This window comes from Mesoplodon densirostris, chromosome 18 (assembly GCF_025265405.1).
Source record: "Mesoplodon densirostris isolate mMesDen1 chromosome 18, mMesDen1 primary haplotype, whole genome shotgun sequence".
Lineage (NCBI taxonomy): Eukaryota > Metazoa > Chordata > Mammalia > Artiodactyla > Ziphiidae > Mesoplodon > Mesoplodon densirostris.
The window spans coordinates 52,574,755-52,595,480 of record NC_082678.1 but is presented as its reverse complement, the minus strand read 5'-3'; the positions used below and the strand labels follow the sequence as shown (position 1 = coordinate 52,595,480).

The following is a 20,726-nucleotide window of genomic DNA, read 5'->3' as shown; positions in this document are numbered from 1 at the left end:
GAAACACTCATATTTCCATTAAGTAACCTGACAAATATGGATATTCCATAAAACAAATATGAAGTTAGTAAAACACCCTCAAAGATTAGCAGCAATGGCTAAAGTATGTCATTTTAAAGAGATGGTTGTCACCATCATGAAAAAAATTTGAAGTTTAAAGGACATACCCATCAAATCATAACAGAATTATCAGCTTTTCACTTAACAACTTAAGAGAAAAAAGTAATTTCCAATAATATAGAAGCTTATATTAAGAATAACCACATCCCTAGCAAGCATTTTAAGAATGAATGGATTCTAGAACAAGCATCATCTTAGTTCTGAAGGTGCTCTACTATATACATTTTCTAGAGGCTGGAAAACCAGACCCATGTATGTTAACTGGAAACAAATATTTCTATTTATACTCATATATTTTCTTCAAATTTAGAACTTGGAAAGATTCATGTATTCTTGTAAAATTTGAATTCAGATATTAGAAATTACTAATATGCTCATTCTTCAAAAACAGCTATTGAGCCAAAAAAACAACAACAACAACAACAAAAAAAACAGCTATTGAGCCTCCCTGGTGGCGCAGTGGTTGAGAGTCCGCCTGCCGATGCAGGGGATACGGGTTCGTGCCCCGGTCTGGGAGGATCCCATATGCCGCGGAGCGGCTGGGCCCGTGAGCCATGGCCGCTGAGCCTGCGCATCCGGAGCCTGTGCTCCGCAACGGGAAAGGCCACAACAGTGAGAGGCCCGCGTACTGAAAAAAAAAAAAAAAAAAAAAAAAAAAAAACAGCTATTGTACTCAATTACTATAATAAAAATTATCAATAGAGAAATGTTAATGTAAATATATTGTAGTAAAACACTGATAGGAAGAGCAGAATTGATACGATCTATATTTCAGGTGAATCAACAGCCTCCATTAACAAAAGATTTTTATAAAAAAGCTTCTCTCTTTACCTTCAGAGTTACTGAAAACCTCAATATTAAAGTTTCACCCAATAAAGCATAGTAAGGAGTACTTTATGAAGGATGGCAGGCAATACATTTTCAATCTCCATAGATAAGAGAGAAGAAGAAAAATGTAGGATTCTCTTAGGCTAGTTACAAAGATCTTTTCGGTATAAATACTGAAATGTACTACTGAGGAGGGTTGTAAAGTTACTGAAAACTTTTTAGAATAATATGTTTATCTTTGTGTAAGGATTAAGAAGAAACCCTGTCTGTAGGAAGAAAACTTAAGACTGTAGGTCACAAGGTTTACCTCTTCCAACTTTATGGAGTTGTACATAGGAAAACTGAATATTAACAACCATTTGAATAGATCATACAGGTAACCCAGCATTCCCCAGGAAAAACAAAACAAACTGTATAGGCAACTATACAAAAGCAGCCCCACCTCCCAACACCAAGTATTTCTGTTTCTTTAGAAAGGTACTGCTACTATAGCTCAGATTTAACAAGGGAAATACTTATCAAAAGGTCATCATGAAGGAGAATATTCTTAAAATTCAAGAAATTTTTTGGGGAGTATTCAGAAACAGCTTACATAAAACCTACTAAAATGGATTCAATAAAAGATGCCGTTGTCCTCACCAGTATTTCCACTGTGCCAGTGTAGTGTCAGCCTACAGAATCTGAATACCTCTATGAAGTGCAACTAAAGTAAAAGGCAAGTTTAACAAATATATCAGATTTAATGTTACACCTGCTTGTACAACTTCAAAAGGAGTGATAAGTGTACTCCAACAATGAATATTATGTTGTTGTGTAACAGTACAAAAGGAGTTCCAAAAACATTCTGAGCAAAGGGATTGTACTAAAAGCAATTCTGTAAAAGCAGTTCCAAAAACATTTGGAACAAAGACCACAATCACTGGGCTGAATTCATCACCTTCCAAAGTCACCAACTACTTTGAAAAGGACAGTGCTCATTTGAAGATATTAAGTTGTAGTATAATTTGTTAAAAATCAGTCTTATTGTCTTATATACGCCAGGCATACAACAAAAGAATTAAGTGATTCCTAATGCATTTTTACACAGAAGTAAACTAAATGGAATGTATATGTTTCTTGGCTGGCAAACTGCTTCGAAACTGTCCAAAAGGACAATTTTTTACCTAAGGGGTACTAAATTAAGAAAGTTCATTTCTACTGCCATGCTTTTAAAATTGCCTCCACTCATTAGCAGACAACAGAAATGTATCCCACAACGAGGCAGTCAAATAGTCTAATAAACAAATATGATGTATATTTTTTAATCCACTTATGGATTAAACTCAAATTTATTTTGAAAACACTTTATCACTTTAAAATTAAAATCGGGGGCTTCCCTGGTGGCGCAGTGGTTGAGAGTCCACCTGCCGATGCAGGGGACACGGGTTCGTGCCCCGGTCCGGGAAGATCCCACATGCTGCGGAGCGGCTGGGCCCGTGAGCCATGGCCGCTGAGCCTGTGCGTCCGGAGCCTGTGCTCCGCAACAGGAGAGGCCACAACAGTGAGAGGTCCGTGTACCGCAAAAAAAAAAAAAAAAAAAAAAAATTCGGGCAGCATTCTAGATGATAACTGCAGTACTTAAAAAACATTTTTTTTTGGCCGCACCTCAGCATGTAGGATCTGAGTTCCCTGACCAGGGATCGAACCTGCGCCCCCTGCAGTGGAAGCACAGAGTCTTAACCACTTGACTGCCAGGGAAGCACTCTAGATGGTAACTGATCTTCCATATTAAAAATACTAAAAGAAAAAGTTTACTACTTAATCAAATTCTCCTAGTTTTATAGAGTAAATCAAGGGTCTGCAAATTATGGACCATTGGCCAAATCCAGCCTACTGTCTGTTTCTGCACAGCCCATGACCTAAGAATGGTTTTTACAGATAAAACATTTGCAAGTGATTTGATAACAGAGAATACTAACTCTAAATCCCAATTAGGCTAAATGTTATCCCTCCCACCCCACCCCACAAAAATAAAAGAATCCCACATTTCTCACTAGTAGGCACATATTATAAAACACTGTACTCCCTGGCTCCAGTGGTTAGGACTTGGCGCTCTCACTGCCAGGGCCGAGGTTCAATCCCTGGTCAGGGAACTAAGTTCCCGAAAGCCGTGCAGCAACCCCCCCCACCCCCCCAAAAAAAAGAAAAGGAAAAAAAAAACCCACTGCACTCAATTATTATGTTTTGAATTTCATCAATAAAAAAATTTGTTGATATTCATTTTCTCTTTTTGTATAAGTACCTACATACTACCTAATATCCTCAATTCCGTTTCCTGGACCACAAAGCCTAAAATATTTACTATCTGGTCCTTTAGAGAAAAAGTTTCCTGAATCCCAGCATAGAGTAGACAGGTAAAGAGCTGACATAATTCTGCTGCCTAATCCATCACCTTCTTCCTAGTTATTTAGGCACCTGGCAGGTTTCACCCGTTAAATGCAATGCGCGCTCTCTCTCTCTCTCTCTCTCTCTCTCTCTCTCTCTCTCTCTCTCTCTCAATTCAGAACGATTACCAGATGACAAATAGTTTTAACGTTTCAATCTTTCAAAATACATCTAGATATATCTACAAAGCTAAACTATGTCTCGCTGTAAAAAACGCGGTGCTCATTTAATAACCAGTAGGAGTCTCCAAAGGAGTTTAGTTTCAAAGTTTATTGAAAAGCTTAATGGTTTTACTAAGTCAAGACTATAACAATACCAAATGCTTAGTAGAGGTTCTCTCCTTTAAAGTTGTTCACTTGATATGCTCAGTAAATAATCATAGGTGCAGAACAAGAAACTACCATTCTATAATTATATATGGTTAAATGTTACAAAGCAAAAACAAGCTGACACCTTCAGATTCCACTTTAAGACTAGGTGATTAAGATTAAGAAGTTTTTAAAGACATTCCTCCTACTGACTTCAAAAGTATTTCCCTTTTAATAAGACAACCACCAAAGATATAAAATGAGACTTTCTGAACCTATCATCATAGAAGTGAATTCTTTATTGTTAGAACATTTAAGAAATATTCAGACATTAACTGTTAAATTTATGTATCAAAGATAATTCCCATGAGCCCTTTAGTAAATATTTAAATCCTCAACTTCTACCAAACTTGAAAATAACTATTAGCACAGAGTAAAAAACATTAGTCAGTAAAATCACTTCATTTACTCCACTACCAAATCATTTTTGTTAGGAAAAAACTAGCAATCAACTGGGATTTACAAAAATGATACTACTAAAAATCACGTTGCAACCAATTCACTCTTTCACCTCAGTTTTCATATTTAAGCTTTCATTAGAAATCATACTTTAAAACAAAATTTTAACATGGTTTGAACAACTTGAAATAAGATTCATAAAATGTACCTTTTGATGTTTGTTCTGGAGTTTCGATGAGACATGTAAGTAAGAGTTCTATGCAAAAATATTGGCTATAAAAAAAGTTAAAATATTAAAATTAAATAGGTGAAATTCTAGGAAAAAAATAATATCAGTAAATTTTGTTGATTACTTACCGCTATAAGATTTCGCGTTCGAAGAAACCTATAGATCTGTGTTGGTTCTAGGTAACAGAAACAAAATCCAAAGTTATCTAAATTTACTCATTACTTAAGTTGTTAAGAAAATACCAACCCAGCCCATGTTATAACCAATATAAACCAATAACCTATTATGGAAACTATGTAGTGAATATTTACATCAAGAAAATAAGTATGCACAATTAGATCAAAAGACGTTCAATCTATAGCATACATTCACAAAATGCATCTACATTTACTTTAAATTTAAGCTTCTCTACAATCTAGTTCTTAAACCTTGCATTTCTAAGGTAGCTATTTTTAAACCAGTCTGTATGCAGAACTGAAAAGAAGTAGTTACATTCATTTAACTTAGTTAATTTAAACTATTTATAACCTATCGCCTTCTAAAAAGTAGCTAAAATGAAGTAGTTGGATTCAGTAAAAGAACTCTTTATTGAAGCCAAATAACAAAATAAAATGTTCACTTTTTAATTGGTCTTTTCAAAAATCTGTACAGTAGTCATCCGAAATGGAATAAAACCGTTACCTAGATAGATGTCCTAATACAGATATAATCAAAGTGAAATCCAAGACATAAGTTAGCTAAAATTTTCGATGAATATTGCTAGTTATAGTTCAAGTTTCTATTTTGCTCAGTGTAAATATTACCTCAGTATGTAAATACTACCTCAACACATATTTTTAAAATAATAGATTCCCAAAGTGTTTTTAATGCTGTTTAGTTAAAATCTGTTATAAAGGACTTAGGTTACAGATAGAAAATATTTTACATCCAAGTACCATAATACCAGTTACATTAATGACCTGTTAGTATTATGTTTCTTTAAATAAAGCAGTACAAAAATGACCTAATATGACTAACTATATTAGTAAATACATCAAAGCATATAAACTTCTCAGAAACTAAGATCAATATCAGAGAAGAATCAAGTTGTTTTGTGACCATATCTAACTCTTAATGACAGTTCATCTCTCTAAAGTAGACTCATCAAAAAAGCAAAACAGCTAAAACTTTCTTGCAGGATTTGTCTTCTCACATTTAGAAAGAATTTTTTAAATTTCCACTTAATCTTCAGTTAGTTTAGTTTTAGTTTCAAATAAACTAAAAGGAGATGAGATGTTTTAGAAAGGCTGCAAATACGTATGTTTACTGTCATCACTGTGCTTTAGTTCTCCACCATATTTCCAACTGAAAGCCTCTCCAGATTTCTGAAAGTATATTGAGCAAACGCTAGAATAATGTGAATCTTTCTCAAGCAGGTTCAATACTAATTTCAGTAAAAACCGAAATTCCTTGTATTAAATTCCAATTAGAATTTCATGAAGCACTAATGAGAGAGAATGAAAGAAGGGTATTAAACAACGCAATACGTCTTTCCAAGAACAGCTGATACCATGCCCTTAACATATGTCACAAAAAAAATTGTAAATAAAGACATTGAGTGGTAGAGCTGAGTTTATTCAAGTCTCTGTAAGATATCTAGCTGTTAAAGATCATCCAAATTACAACATCCATACAAAAGCAAAGAGGAAAACAATCAGGATGCAGTATTCATTAAAGAACAGTTCAAATTACTCATAGTCATGACATTTCTTATATATTCTATTGTTTCTTTCCAGACACCTTGCCCCCCTTCCCAAATTAAGTCGTAGCTTTGCCCTCGAAACAGACCTTAAAAACAGAAACTGACATCAGAAAATGTCCCGAAATTAAGACAACTACAAACGGGCAGAATTCCGAAATCGTCTAGAGAGAAATAAGATGCTTAAACACTGCCTGTCTCAGTTTACGTACCCATGAAACGGGTGGAAAGATGTGAAAGATGTAGAGCATCAAAAGGTGCCATGTTAATGCACCAAGTTAGTGCGAAGGCATTTCAGACTAATGACAATTGGGTCGATTTTACTGCACTCCTCTCTTCACAGGCTTAATTTCGCTCCTCTAAACCTACAACCGACAGCCTTGTACTTCTATAGTACGGAAGGCATGAAAGAAAGCAAGAACTAGTCCTGAGATCTGACGGTAGATCCAACTGTACAGTCCAACTGTGACCTCCCCACCTAAAAAGCAGCCTGCTCTCAACGCGGGGCCCCATGCCTCAGCTCGCGTGTAAATCTTCGGGGAGGCACGAACCTCACCTGGACCCCCTAGTCCACCTCCTCCAAAGGCCCTAGACTTCGGGCCCCCTCGAGCCGTAACCCCGGAAGGCGGAACGGCCCCCTCAATTTCGCCCTCCACTCCCGAATCAAACCGACTCCCGGTGAGGAAAGGGGTCCCAGCACGAGTATCCCGGCCCCCTAACGCTGCAAGAGTGGGGATTCCTGCCCTCAAAGCCTTCATCACACTCACTCTCAAAGGCCTGGAGGAAAAGCTCGTGGTCAGCCTGGACGTGCTCCATTTTCGGCTTCTTCACCGGTAACACCGCGGCCCCCGCCGCTGCCGCCACGGAGGAGGAGGAGGAGGCCGAGTAACTGCCGCCGCCTCCACAGCCCCCGCCGCTGGATTTGCCGCCCGACGCCGTCGCCGCCGCCACCGCCGCCGAACCCCCGAAGCCGCCTCCCCCGGACCCCGCGCTGGGCCCCGAGCCGCCCCCTCCCCCACCGCCGTGCTTCTGAGGCGCCATCGCGGTTCCTGCCTCCTCCCCCCGCCAGCTACCCGCCGGGCGGCCCCGGAGAGTAAGCGCCGGCAATACCAACCGCTCGCCCCAGCAGGCTCCGGCGGACCGAGGGGGGAAGGAGGAGAGAGGGGAGGAGAGGGGAAGGGAAGGGAGGAGGAGAGGAGGGAAGGAGGGAGGAAAAAAAAGTGTCTCCTCCTGAGAGCCCCGCTCCGCTCGGGAGACCGCTCACCCTAGCCTGGCCTTGCTCCGCCCACTTCCCCCGCCCGGCGCTCTGATTGGCCGGCGGGAGCGCGCGCCGCCCGGCCGCCCAGCCTGTTGGCCCGCGGATTCCCCCGTCAGTCACGCGGAGGCGCTTCTCGCGGAGGCGCGGCTTGGTTGGCCCGTGCGCGCTGCCGATCGCGGGCCCGGCCGCCTCTTTGAACTGAATTCGCGGGAAAATTAGGGGTCGGAGCGGCCTTCCTGCTGGCCCCGGTGCATTGTGGGGAGAGAGGGACCCAGCGAGCGGCTTAGGGAGCCGTTTCTCGCCTTCTGAGCGTCGTCAGTCGCCGACCCCGGGGGATACAGGACCCCTGAGGAGAGGCGGGCCTCTGAGGAACGGGGGGGCGGGTGCTGGGGGGGGGGGTCGAGGGGCTTGTTAAATGAACTGAGATCCATGCCGGATCATCGAGTCTCTAACTTCACAGGAAGGGGCCTGCCTGGGGGTTGGTCGGGTCGCTTCTGGTCTGAGGGGCTCGCAGGGCGAGGATCTCTTCCCCGGTCCCCTCGTCACCACGTGCCTCAAGCCACCCTTGGCCGAATCCCACCCAGCGAGCCCTGGAGAGGACTGGGGGCAGCCAAAGGGTTGCGGCTGCTGCTCCACCAAAGGGAGCGATTTCTAGGGAGCAGGAATGTCCTATCAAATGAGGAAAAGGATTTTCTGTAGGTGCGGTGAGGCATCAGGATCGTTACTGAGAGCGGTTGTGGCTTCTCAACGTGTTGGAAGCAAAACTTAGATTTTTGACTCCCGGACACCACAGGAGTGGCCAGAGGGACAAACTGGATGATTTCTTAGAAGTACCTACACCCATCTTGAGAACCTGCTCATCTTGCGCTCAAACACTGGAGAGGGGATCCGGTGTTTAGCCGGTCTCGCTTAAAAAGAGAGATGCATAGGCCCCGACGGGTTTGGAGTTCAGCTAATACTCTTCAAGATTTGAATTTCAGGTCGGACAAGATGATCTCTCAGGATGTTCTTCCAGATCAACTCCTGTAATCTTGTGTTACGTTAAAATGAAACATTATCTTCAAAAATTCCAATCCGTAAACAGAGCCGTTTCATACTTTCAATAATATTTTTTAAATGCCTGCTTTGAGCCCTTTATAGTTCACTTCAAAACGCTGTTTACAAAGCAAGCATCTTTGGAATGGCTGTTTAAATAACCAAAGTGCTGACTTTACAATGCATTTGCTACATAAGAAAGTGAGCTCTACGAATGATGCCAGTAGTATAAAATTTGGCATTTCAGGAACACATCTGAAATTAGGTATACCTGTTGCTGATTTTTAAGTACAGTTTATATTTTTAGTCAGACAAAAAGTTCAGAATGCTCTCTTGTTTTACTGTTCCGTACTCAGTATTTTAAAAAAAAATCCCCCCCTACCAAGAAAAAAAAAAGAGGTTTTGTTTTGGTCTTTAGATTTCTCAAATAAGCCTTCTCTGATTAGTGCCACCCCTAGAGGCTTGTGGCGTTTTAGATCTTGCTAAACTGCTCATCTTTAGCTTTACAGGGTTAGAAAATGAAGTTTCATCAATACAGTCAAGGTCTGGAGAACTAAAGCTCACTAAGCAAATCACAAGATATGAAATTATAAACCAGAATGCTAATTTATTAATTAACAGTAAATGTAACTGGCAGAATTACCAGTCTTCGTCATTTATACAGGGCTCTTCTTTGAGGTGAAGGGAGGGTGGAGATACAGGTACAGTCAAAGAAAAAGACCGAGTCACAGGTTATCATAAATCTTTAATGAACAGAAAAATGGAGCCAAAGGAGTTGGGATGTTCTGAAAGGGTATTTCCTTTAGGAGTGCCATGGTGGCATTCTAGGCTTCAGCATGGACATGGTTTTAACGTACAGTCGCTTACCAGTACTGGTCATGAGAATCAAACCCATCCATTCTATGGGAGGGACATAGTAACAAATTCTCCCTTTTTGTATTCTCCTTTGTGGAGAATGTATGTAGAACACTAAAAAAAATCCTTATACCCTCGGACAAATTAGAATGAATCGAGGGGTTTTCTTGGTTACATTACAGTATTCTTAATCAGACTGTCCTACAGGTAAAATGTCTGTATATCACCTCAGTATTGGTCACTTCTGTGGCCAGCTTATTTATTTTGTGTTGTTGTTTTTAAGTTTGGTGTGGCAACAGTTTCTGACACTTTCAATGCCAATTCACTGTCCAAGACAGGTGTATGTTTAGCCCCTTAACTCACACTGAATTTGAATTGCTTTCCAGGGTTTTGTTTGTTTCTGCCTTCATGCATATTTGGAATTGGTGAACTCCTAAAAAGCAAAGGCCACTGTTCATTTCTTTTATATTTCCTAGCACAGGACTAGACATACGTGCAAGGAAAGAAGAAGAGCAATCGTTTTGACCTTTATAGTTGTGAGTATGCTTTTATATATATTACCTCACTTTGTCATAATGATCCTGTGAAATTGGCACTATTTTCATTTTACAGAAGAGAAAATAGTCTCAGAGAGGTTACGTGATTTGCTCATTTAGTGGCAGAGCTGTGAGTTGGACCCAGGTTTTTTTTTTTTGGTTTTGGCTGCACCATGCAGCATACGGGATCTTAGTTCCCTGACCAGGGATCGAATCCGTGCCCCCTGCATTGGGAGCACGGAGTCTTAACCACTTCCCTGGGAAGTCCCTGGATCCAGGTTTTTAAAATTCACTTTCTATGCACTTTCGCAATCAGAATAAAGTTATCCTCAGTACCTCAAGTTGACTGTTAAGTATGTTTTAAAAACTGAGGACCACTTAGCTTCTCTTACCAAAAAAAAAATCATTTTATACTCCTTCCTACTGTGCCCTTTTTCATCAGTGTCCCCACTTGGCCTTACACAGACTTCTGTGCTGGGATTTTTAACCTTTCTTGTGCCATGGACCCCTTTGGCAGTCTGATGAAGCCTATGAAAACCTCTTTTGTAAATGCACAAATATAAAATGTATTGGATTATAAGGGAAACCAAAAAAGTTGTGATGTGTTAATATAGGTGCTTCTTTTAAAATTTACTACATAAGATCTAGCAGCAGGTCAGTCTTAGGACGATCATAATTTCAAAGCAGTGATGAGGGCAAATAATATTTTGAGATAACTGCAAGAAGTGTAATGTGATATGAAAATATCTGTAACTTCTCTTGGAAACAAAGCCGCAGGCATTGCTAACACTATTGTGATTTGTCACCTATATTAGTAGTTGAAGGAAATGCTAAATTTCAGTTAGTGGTTAATGTACATAAAGATGTAATTTATTTTCTCCTCTGAATTCGGGGACTCCCTGAATTTGATACAGATTTACAACTTGGAGTCACAGCATCAAGTCTTTTTCTTTCTACTTGGCTGTAAGCTCTTGGGGGCAGGGATGATGGGTGATTTGTTTTAGCAACTGAGGTGTCTGTCACTGTGCCTGGCATAGAATAGGGGCTCATCCAATGAGTTTTGATGAATAGGAATGGACACCAGTGCATAAATATAAATACTGATAATAATAATTAAGTACTTACTATGTACCAGGCAGTATTTTAAGCTTTTAACAATTCCAACCCATTCAGACCTCCCACCAACCCTCTGATGTTGGTAACTATTATTTTTCCCATTTTATAGATGAAGAAACAAAGGCAAGCCTTGTTAAGTAACTTGCACAAGATAAGTAATGGAGCTGGTATTCTAATCCAAACAATCTGCTTCCAGAGCCCTCACTCTTGACCATCATGCCATGAAATTGGAGAGCTTTAGAGATATAAAATATTGCACGTGTCATTTCTAGGTCAAGAAGGATTAGTAAATATTGCCTCTGATGCACTGGAATGAATGATCATCAGTATTGAATGCATTTGCTGAAAAATAACCTAGGTATCAGTTTTCCTTTTTACTTGTATAGTGTCTTTCTATCCTCCATCCACTCCCATCACCTTAAGATTAAGCACTGAGTCTAAGCCAACAAAAGCTATATCAGAAAAAAAAAATATGTTTAAGTCTTGCTTTGAGGGAACTGAAGTTATATTTGCTGATAAATTCTTGGAGAGATAGAATCAAATTTGATTTTTCAAAAGGAACAGCCTCCAAAGTAAAAATACTAATAACCTACTAATAAAAGTTAGTGTGAAAGAACAATTTTAACAGTTCTATTTGACATTTAAAATAAATAGCTTGCACATTTTTGTTTCCTTTGTCTAGAAAAGAAAAACATGAGAACCATGGAACGTTCACTGTGTATTATGGGGTTTTCATAATAAACCCCTGATTTGTGTGTGTGTGTGTTTATCTAGGTTTAACTAGATATAATAAGGGTGCTAGTAAGGCATAGTTAGAACCCCTGAGACAAAAAGAAACTTGACACTAATAACTTGAGGGAGGAAAAACCACCTGAGACAAATTGGAAATATCTAAACCTGGATTTTGGGAGGCCTACATCTGCAGATAGCTACTATGCCCATTTTTAAAACTATAGGACAGGTGGTTTTATCTTTAATTTTAAACAAAGGCAGGAGTGAATTGATATTTATTGAGCATTCTATCCATACGATAATCATAAACAGTTATGTTATTTACTATTGTTAGCCTCTCACACACGAGTAACTGAAGTAACTCTCTCCCCATCTCACAGCTCTTAAGTGGGTGAGCTGAGATTTGAACCCAGTTACAGGGGACTCAAAACCCCATGTGTTTTCCAGTATAACAAAGGTATCTAGGAAGCATTTTGGAAGCCCCAGAGTTTCAAAAAGCTACCTCAAAGGAAACAGTGTGGACTCTGCTTCCCCTTTTGTTCATCTTCAATCAGAGCTGTTCTGCTTTTATGTGTTGTATAATTTGTTTGAAGATAATGGATCTACTTGCTGAAAAAATATTTTTTGAAAACCATCGCATTACACTCAGCCACCTTCCCAAGCCTGATCATGAGAAACAACGAGCTAAAATGACACTAATAATGTATTCTGGGCTATACTCACCTCAAAATTTGACACCATTAAAAACAAGAGTATGCTAAGAGTAATGAAGATTACTTTAATAGTAATGAAATAGAGATGAAAAAAATCTGTGTATATCTCACGCACGCCCTGCCCAGAAAAAAAAAATTCAGCCTTGCTGTTGTTACCCCTTATCTTTGTGTGAACTGATTGTTTCCAAACTAAATGTTTCCTTCATTTTCTCAGGAAAAAAGAACATTACTATGTCACCATTCTTCATAAATAATATCAACAAAACTAGGTATTATACCATTTCCATAATAATAGTATAGTCTGGATTTCCATTTAAAGTTTATAAGTTCACCTTCATTTTACAATTGCTGATTACTACTTTTAATCAGAACAAATTAAGAGATACAGGTCTTTATTTTTAGCTAGTTGTCGTTTTACAAATATTGTTCTTCTTTCCATGATATGGTTTTTGTTTGAAGGATACATTTAGCAATTACTGTTTATAAATTAATTTATTATATGAAAACAAATTTTATAGCTAGAGGAAACTTAGATAGTATCTAGCTTAAGCCTCTTTTTATACACCTGAGGAAACTGAGTTCCACAGTTTAATCTGCCAAGATCACACAGGAGGTTTAAGTATATGCTGAGAGAGAATCTATAGGGCTAAATATTTGTGGAAAAGCTGCCTCTTAGCTTATACATTCAGTATTCTTTAGGATGTTTTTTTATGTACTTCATAAAAAAAAAGTCCTCATCCACCTTACTCTACTCAGAATTTTATTTCTGCTTGCACACTATTCAGTGGAACTAGACCCTGGGGAAACATTGCTATTATTCCTGGTGGAATTACTTTTTTTCTTCATACCCATGGCTTCCTACAATAACTTATTCACGTGACTAATTTGAGAAGTTGCCACCCTCATGGTTGAGCTGAATAAGAAAGGTGTACTGAGGAGACCACAGAGTGCTTTAGCAGCTGTTTTTGATAGAACAACACAGACCTTACATGTTGCCACTGGGATAGTTAGTACCCTATGTGCCTGGAAAAAATTCCTTGAGATCATAAAAGCATTTGACAATAGATTTCAGAATTCTGTAACCATTTTCTATCACAGAGGCATTGTAAGTGAGGAGAGAGAGTGACTGGGGGAGTAGGACTTCAACTTCATATCAAGATAAATTGTTTCTGTACTTTTAGTGTATCAGAATCAAAATTAACATGCAGAGGCGAATTTTAATTTGGTTGGGCTTTCTTCAGAGAGTATTCTTCGAGGAGAGTTTTCTTAATAGGAGAGAAATGCTTCCGGCTCTATTTCTATTTTTAAAATCTATTTTTTTCCTCAAGTTCCACTTTGCAACAAACTTAGGAGAAAGAACATTATACTATCAATCAAGACTTGACTTGGTCATTATTTCACAGTGCGAGTTTGAGAAAGTTATTTAAGTTCTCTGGTCTTTCTTTTCTCAAATATAAAATTAAGGATTGATTTAGACCAGTGATTTTTGTCCATAACAGAATCCCTGGAAGTTGAAGGTAGATCATGTGTAATGTGGAAAATCATGTGCAACATTATAATTTTATTTTTGGAAAGCAAAAACAAAGCTATCTGCAGTTTTTACCCTATAATCAGTGAAAATAAAGTTCTTTATCAGTGGGTACATGAAGAGATAGACAGTTTTCCATATATCAGTGTTCTTAAGGCACATCTCCCTAGAAAGATAGACATGGGTTACAGGGGTAGGGGAATAGGAATTTTTTAAAAATCAAATTAGATATCGAGGGAAAAAAATCAAGAAACACTGATATAGGTTATTGTTAAAGTTATCCCCGTTCTTTAATTCTAAGAAAATCACAGAAATCACCTTCTAGTGTGCTATACCAAAGTTAAATTCCAAAAAAAAAAAAGTTAAATTCATCCTAATGTTCCTTTTCTGTAAAAATCATAAAACTTGGGTTCTGTTTTTGGTTCCTGAATGATGAATAAACAAAAGGCAAATAGTGTTATCTTTTCTCCAATGGAGCAAAAAAGGGTTACAAATTCAGCTCAGAACATGTCAAATGATGTAGAAGAGTGCCCGGTAAGAAGGTGAACTGCACAATATTTAGAATGGGAAATGAAAAAGGAAAATTTATATTGTACTTACCATGCAAGAATATAAAAACCTTCTTTCACAGATTAAGACAAAAATATCTGAAAAAATGCTGAGGATACAGAAGGATCTGAGCAGTCTGAATTGCCCACAGACAGGAAGGTTAAAAAATAAGTCGTTAGGCATTTTTAAAAATATTCAATAATTTATTCAACCAATCTTCTATTAATTCTGTGTTACACTATGGTAAGAAGAAAAAAAAGGCCTGTGTAAATTGCTTTTGGGAATTTGTTCAGTCTTTTTGTTTTTAATTATCTTTACTTCTTTTTATTTTTTAATTAATTAATTAATTTTTTGTCTGTGTTAGGTCTTTGTTGCTGCGCACAAGCTTTCTCTAGTTGTGGCGAGCGGGGGCTACTCTTCGTTGCAGTGCACAGGCTTCTCATTGCAGTGGCTTCTCTTGTTGCAGAGCATGGGCTCCAGGCGCACGGCCTTCTGTAGCTGCAGCACACAGGCCTCAGTAGTTGCAGTACACGAGCTCAGTAGTTGCGGCACGTGGGCTCTAGGGCACGCGGGCTTAGTTGTCCCTTGATGGCATGTGCGATCTTCCCGGACCAGGGATGGAACACATGTCCCCTGCATTGGCAGGCAAATTCTTAACCACTGTGCCACCAGGGAAGTCCCCAGTCTTTTTTTCAGGGCCCCAAATGGTCAATTATTTTTAATGTTCCATGGATGTTTCAATAATATGGATATTTTCTGTTGTGTCCAAAGTTAATCATCTAGGGAATTCCCTGGCTGTCCAGTGGTTAGGACTCAACGCTTTAACGGCAGGGGCCTGGGTTCAATCCCTGGTCAGGGAACTAAGATCCCCGCGAGCCACTCGTGGCAAAAAAAAAAAGAAAGAAAGAAAGAAAAAGAAAGAAAGAAAAAGAAAAGAAAACACACACAAATAAAGTTAATCATCTGTGTCTGTCTACCTATCAATCCATCTATCATCATCCAAGATACCACATTACTTTTGGTCCTCATGCTCCTTAGTGTCCTCTGGTCTGTGGCCTGTGACAGCTCTCAGACTTTCCTTGTTTTTGATGACCTTGACAGTTTTAAAGAGTACTGGTATTTTGTATAATGTTCCTCAGTTTGGATTTGTCTGATGTTTTTCTAATAGAGTGGGGTTATGGGTCTTGGGGAGGAAGATCCCAGAGATGAAGTGCCATTTTCATCACTTCATATCCAGGGTATCTGCTATCAACATGATTGTCATTGATGATGTTAACCTTAGCCACCAGACCAACTAAGTATTTCACAGTCTTCTCCACTCTACTCTTTGGAAGCAAGTCCCCACGTGAAGCCCACACTCAGGTGTGGTGATAGAGGTTGTGGTGGTGAATTAAGCTCCACTTCCTTGATGGGGGAGTAGCTTTGTAAGTTATTTACAATTCCTCTGTATAGAAGACTTTTCTCCCTCATTTCTGTATTTATTCAATCATTTATTTATGGATATTTACTTGGATACTTTGGGCCATATTCAGTACTACATCATTTAATTTGTTGTTCAGATCGTTGCTGCTTTGGCCATTGGGGAGGTCTGCCCCTTTGACATAGCACCATCATTTGTGTTTTGCTTTTAGCAATTTCTTACTTTCTTGTACTATGACAAGTGACAGCCTCATCTTGTATATTCCCTACCCCGGTCCTAGAGCAGCCATTTCTCCAAGGAGCTCTGGTTCCTTTCATTATGATAAAATGATGGAGAAACCAAGATGTGGGTGCTGGGTGTGCTCATAGCTTCTGAGGTGTCGTTTCTTCTAGGCCCTCTCAGTGGATAGGATATATGTGTATGTATTCTAGCACGTGCATACACACAAATCTGTAATTATTTCTGCCTGTCATGTCTATTACATGAAGCTTGAGTTTGTACTGATGTCTCTGACTCTATTTCTTTTATTTTAATGTTTGCTTTTCAATAGTAGTAGTCATGTTGTTTTCAATCTCTCTCCCTTTCCTGAGCACTTACCCCAAGAAGCCCCAGATGGTGCTGTTAATATAATTACTTATGTGTTTAACAGGTGTTACCACCTTTTTGTTTTTTGCAACATGCAGGTTTTAATTTATTTTTAATTGAGATATAATTGACATATAACATTATATTCATTTTTTAATAGATCTTTATTGGAGTATAATTGCTTCACAATACTGTGTTAGTTTCTGTTGCACAACAAAAGGAATCAGCCATATGCTCGAGAAAGAACTAATTTCATTTCCCCAGGAAACTTGAAATGTTACAGAGGAGAGAGATGACAACCAAATCCCCCAGTAAAAGGAAGGGTGGCACAGCTCATTGCCCTTCCCAGCAAACACTGAGAGAAAGAGGCAGTGCGGACAGCAAACTAGTTGAAGGTGTACTTCTCAGTTATCCTTCCTCTTTCCTGGCAGAGCTCACTCTCCAGACTGGGGGCTTCCTCTTCACTTTAACGTGAGTCCCCATCATAAGGGGCATGTTTCAGGTTTCTCACGTTAAGGGCTCCTGGAAAATTGTAGTATCAGTTATATCTTTCTGATTCTAATTATGTTTCTTATATACTCAATTATATACTCAAGAGTTCCTTTTTTTCTCATTAGAAGCTAGTTTTCATTTCTTGGAAATCTTAAAATTTTACTGAAGTGTCTGAGCAGAAGAAGGGAGAACAGAATATGTCTTGAACGGAGGGAACTTCACCATGAAACCCCAAACAGAGTTGGGGAACTTATTTTATTCTGGGATAAATGTTTCCTGACACTGTGAATTCAAGAGTATCTCAGTGAGGAGTATGGTATATAGCAAGTAGTCTGGAAGGTCATGAGTCTTGAAGACTTTTTCAAGTACCTAAGCTACTGAATCCTGCTTCAAACAACACTATGACAGAGCCTTTTGCAAAGTTAATAAATATCCCTCATTTCTCAGGAAAACGGCTTGCAAAATCAGAGTCCTTCTGAGACAGGCTGGGACCTGGGACCCTTTGCTGCAGTGCTGCAGTGCTTGCACATGGACACACCTTGAGCAATAAAATACAAAGAAACTGTATGGGACTGCATGCAGGCACAGCTGGGGCAAATTCTGGATCCAAAAGATACAAAGAGACCAAAAAACCCAACTACCACTTTTGAAGGGCCTGGAGCAAAAACAGGTTTGGAAGCAAAAGCCAGGTACTATGCGTGCCCTCTGCACACAACACCACTTAAGGGGTGAGCAAAACACCTAAGCCACCCCTCTGGCCCGACTCCTGGACACACCCCTACCCTCACCCTGTATAAGGAACAAGCTTGCCCCCCCCAGGGAGCCAGCAAGCAAGGGAACCTGTTACTTGTTTTCACTCCCCCCTGGTGCAGCTGGGGCCCCAATAAAGCCTTGCCTGATTTCTTGTCTGGCCTCTGGTCAATTTCTGTTGATTGGGGTAGGCCAAGAACCCTGGTCTGTAACACTTCCTACTTTCACATTTCATCTCTTTCTATTCCTGGCTATACTGCCTGCTCTCCAGTCATACTGGTTTCAGCATTATTCCATGAGCACTTCTATACTTTCTTACTATGCTTGGAATGCCTTCCCCCCTTCCCTCATCAAAGTTCTGCACACTTATCGTTTTCACTTAGATGAAATGAAAATACTGACATGAAAATACTGCCTAATCTTGCCAGATAGAATAAATTACCCATAGTGTATGTGCTTATCTACCCTATTAGCTAACATCTAATTCATCTGTGTATCTTTAAAGCTTATTGCCGAAAAGGCATTCAATAAATGTTTGTTGAACTAATTAACAAAAAATGAATATATCTACATAAAGTTGCTTCAGCGTTGCTTGGTGGACATCAGAGCTTGCCCCTAGGTAAATATTGAAAGTATTTAAAGGGAAAGACACACTGAAGTGGGAGCCAAGTCACCTAGCTTCTCTGATCCTAGCTCAGCCAACATCTACATAGCCTTAGAAAAGTCACTTCAACTTTCTGGGCCTATTTCTTTACACAATTAGAAGATTCCGCTGGATCAGTTATTCTCAGTCTGGCATGAGATCATAGCCTCAAATATTTTGGGTCAGAAAAATCTTTGTGATCCTCTGATAAGAAGATTGCTAGTCCTATGAAATTCTACCTGTATGATTTCTGGAAAGCTTCTTATAGCTCAGTTACAACTGTTGAGTGTATTTCATCCACTGCCTTATATTCTATTACTTCTATTTATGTTTTACATTATTTCTATGACATTTCTTCTACTCATACATGTAAATATGGTCCAGAAACTTAGCATCATATACTTTAATATTCCTGTCTTTCCCATACATAGATAGCTTTAAAAAATCCTCTATTAGTTCAGTCTAAAATTTGTGCACTTAACTGAATTAACCAGCAGTTTATTCTGAGGACATCTCTTGTAGCTAAAAAAAAAAAAAAAATACACTAGCACTTTTCAAAATGAAAACTCCACTTTACCTTTAGGGCTTGTGATGAGAAAAGTATATAATGCTGAATAAAATTTAAAAACCTGACCCACTAGTAGACCTAGAAGACAAGGAAAAACATGCTGATTTTTTTCTTGGTAGATCCCCCAGGCTGAATTAGTCATTTGCTAGACATTCTTATAGTACTTTGTACATACCTTTTTTTTTTTTTTTTTTGAGGTACACGGACCTCTCACTGTTGTGGTCTCTCCCGTTGTGGAGCACAGGCTCTGGACGCGCAGGCTCAGCGGCCATGTCTCACGGGCCTAACCGCTCCACGTCATGTGAGATCTTCCCGGACCCGGACCGGGGCATGAACCCGTGTCCCCTGCATCGGCAGGCGGACTCTCAACCACTGCACCACCAGGGAAGCCCTAAAAATTAATTTTTATTGGAGTATACTTTCTTTACAATGTTGTGTTAGTTTCTGCTGTACAGCAAAGTGAATCAGTTATACGTATACATATATCCACTCTTTTTCAGATTTCCTTCCCATTTAGGTGACCACAGAACACTGAGTAGAGTTCCCTGTGCTATACAGTAGGTTCTCATTAATTATCTATGTTATATATAGTAGTGTTATATTATTCATCCTTGGATCCTCAGCCTCTTTTGATTTAGAACTTAGCAGATACCTGATCAATATTTGTTTGATGAACAAATAAGAAAGGTAGAATGTGAATTGAGCCTTGACTTGAGGGTTTCAGAAGGCAGAGAAGCAATAAAGAGTTTCACAGGGGAGTGATGTGATCAGAACTGCATATGGAGGGTTACTCTGATTTAATTTTATTACATTAGAGACCATGGTTTTTTATTTTGAAACAATAATTTGCAGGAGCTGGCTCATACCAGCTTTCAAGAGCCAACAGGTGGATCTTGAGGAATTTTATAAGCCATTTGTTAAACACAGTTGTTATTTAAAATTAGGTTATATAAGGTTAAAATTAAAGATATTAAAAATAAAAGTAATACTCAAAACCCATCACTTCCAAATTATTTTATTATTGATATTTTATTATCACCTATGCTCTTGAGATTGTCTCTTGTATCTATATTATAGAAATACTAGTATAATGGTATACTATTGTGCTTCTCTTCCCAATTCTGCATTCAACAGTATAATGTTGGTAGCTTAAAATCAGCCACCGTGCAAATATTTACACTTTGAAAATGGGCAAGCACTACCAATCAAGGCTCCACCCCCCCCCCACACACACACACCCCGCCTTTGGAGAGTTGGTTGTTAGTCATTTAATACCACACCATTGTTTAGAAGGCAAAATTGACCAAGGGGTAATGAAAAGTTTGGAAAACAGAGTTGAAGAAATCTGCAGACAGTAGGGAAAAAAAGACATGAGAAGTGGAAGAGAAAAGATGAGAGAATTAGAATTATTTGGAGATTCTGATTACAGATAACAGAAATTTGAGAAGGTAAGAACAGAGAAGCCATGTGGATGGAGTGGAGTATGTGTGTGTGGAGGGGAGAGATCTCATGAGTAATGCAAGGAAAAAAAAATGTTAAGTGAGAAATTTTCCAGAACCAAAGGGCAAGAATTTCTAAATTGAAAGGGCTCTTGAGTGTTTAACACAATGAATGGAAAGATGTATATCAAGGTATATCATTGGGCATTTTCAGAACACCAAAGATAGAAGATAAAGCTTCCAGAAATAAAATACAGTAATACACAAAGGAGTATGGGTCATGTACAAAAGTAAGAATTTCATTAGACTTCTCAACAATAACTGTTGAGATAACTGGAAGCTAGAAGACAATTCATTGTTGTGAGGAAAAATGAATTCCAACCTAGAATTATATACCCAGA

At 39.0% G+C, this 20,726-nt stretch overlaps 1 protein-coding gene across 1 annotated transcript in view; it reads right to left on the bottom strand.

Moving 5' to 3' along the window:
• The window catches only part of SUZ12 (SUZ12 polycomb repressive complex 2 subunit), a 39,803-nt gene extending 32,421 nt beyond the window's left edge, over window positions 1-7,382 (bottom strand). Inside the window, exons 1-3 of the mRNA XM_060082062.1 lie at window positions 6,874-7,382; window positions 4,497-4,543; window positions 4,348-4,412 (exon numbers count right to left, since the gene is read on the bottom strand). Coding sequence (XP_059938045.1) covers window positions 4,348-4,412; window positions 4,497-4,543; window positions 6,874-7,147 — 386 coding nt within the window. The 5' untranslated portion in view covers window positions 7,148-7,382. The remainder of the gene's footprint in view (window positions 1-4,347; window positions 4,413-4,496; window positions 4,544-6,873) is intronic.
• Window positions 7,383-20,726: the final 13,344 nt, after the last annotated feature.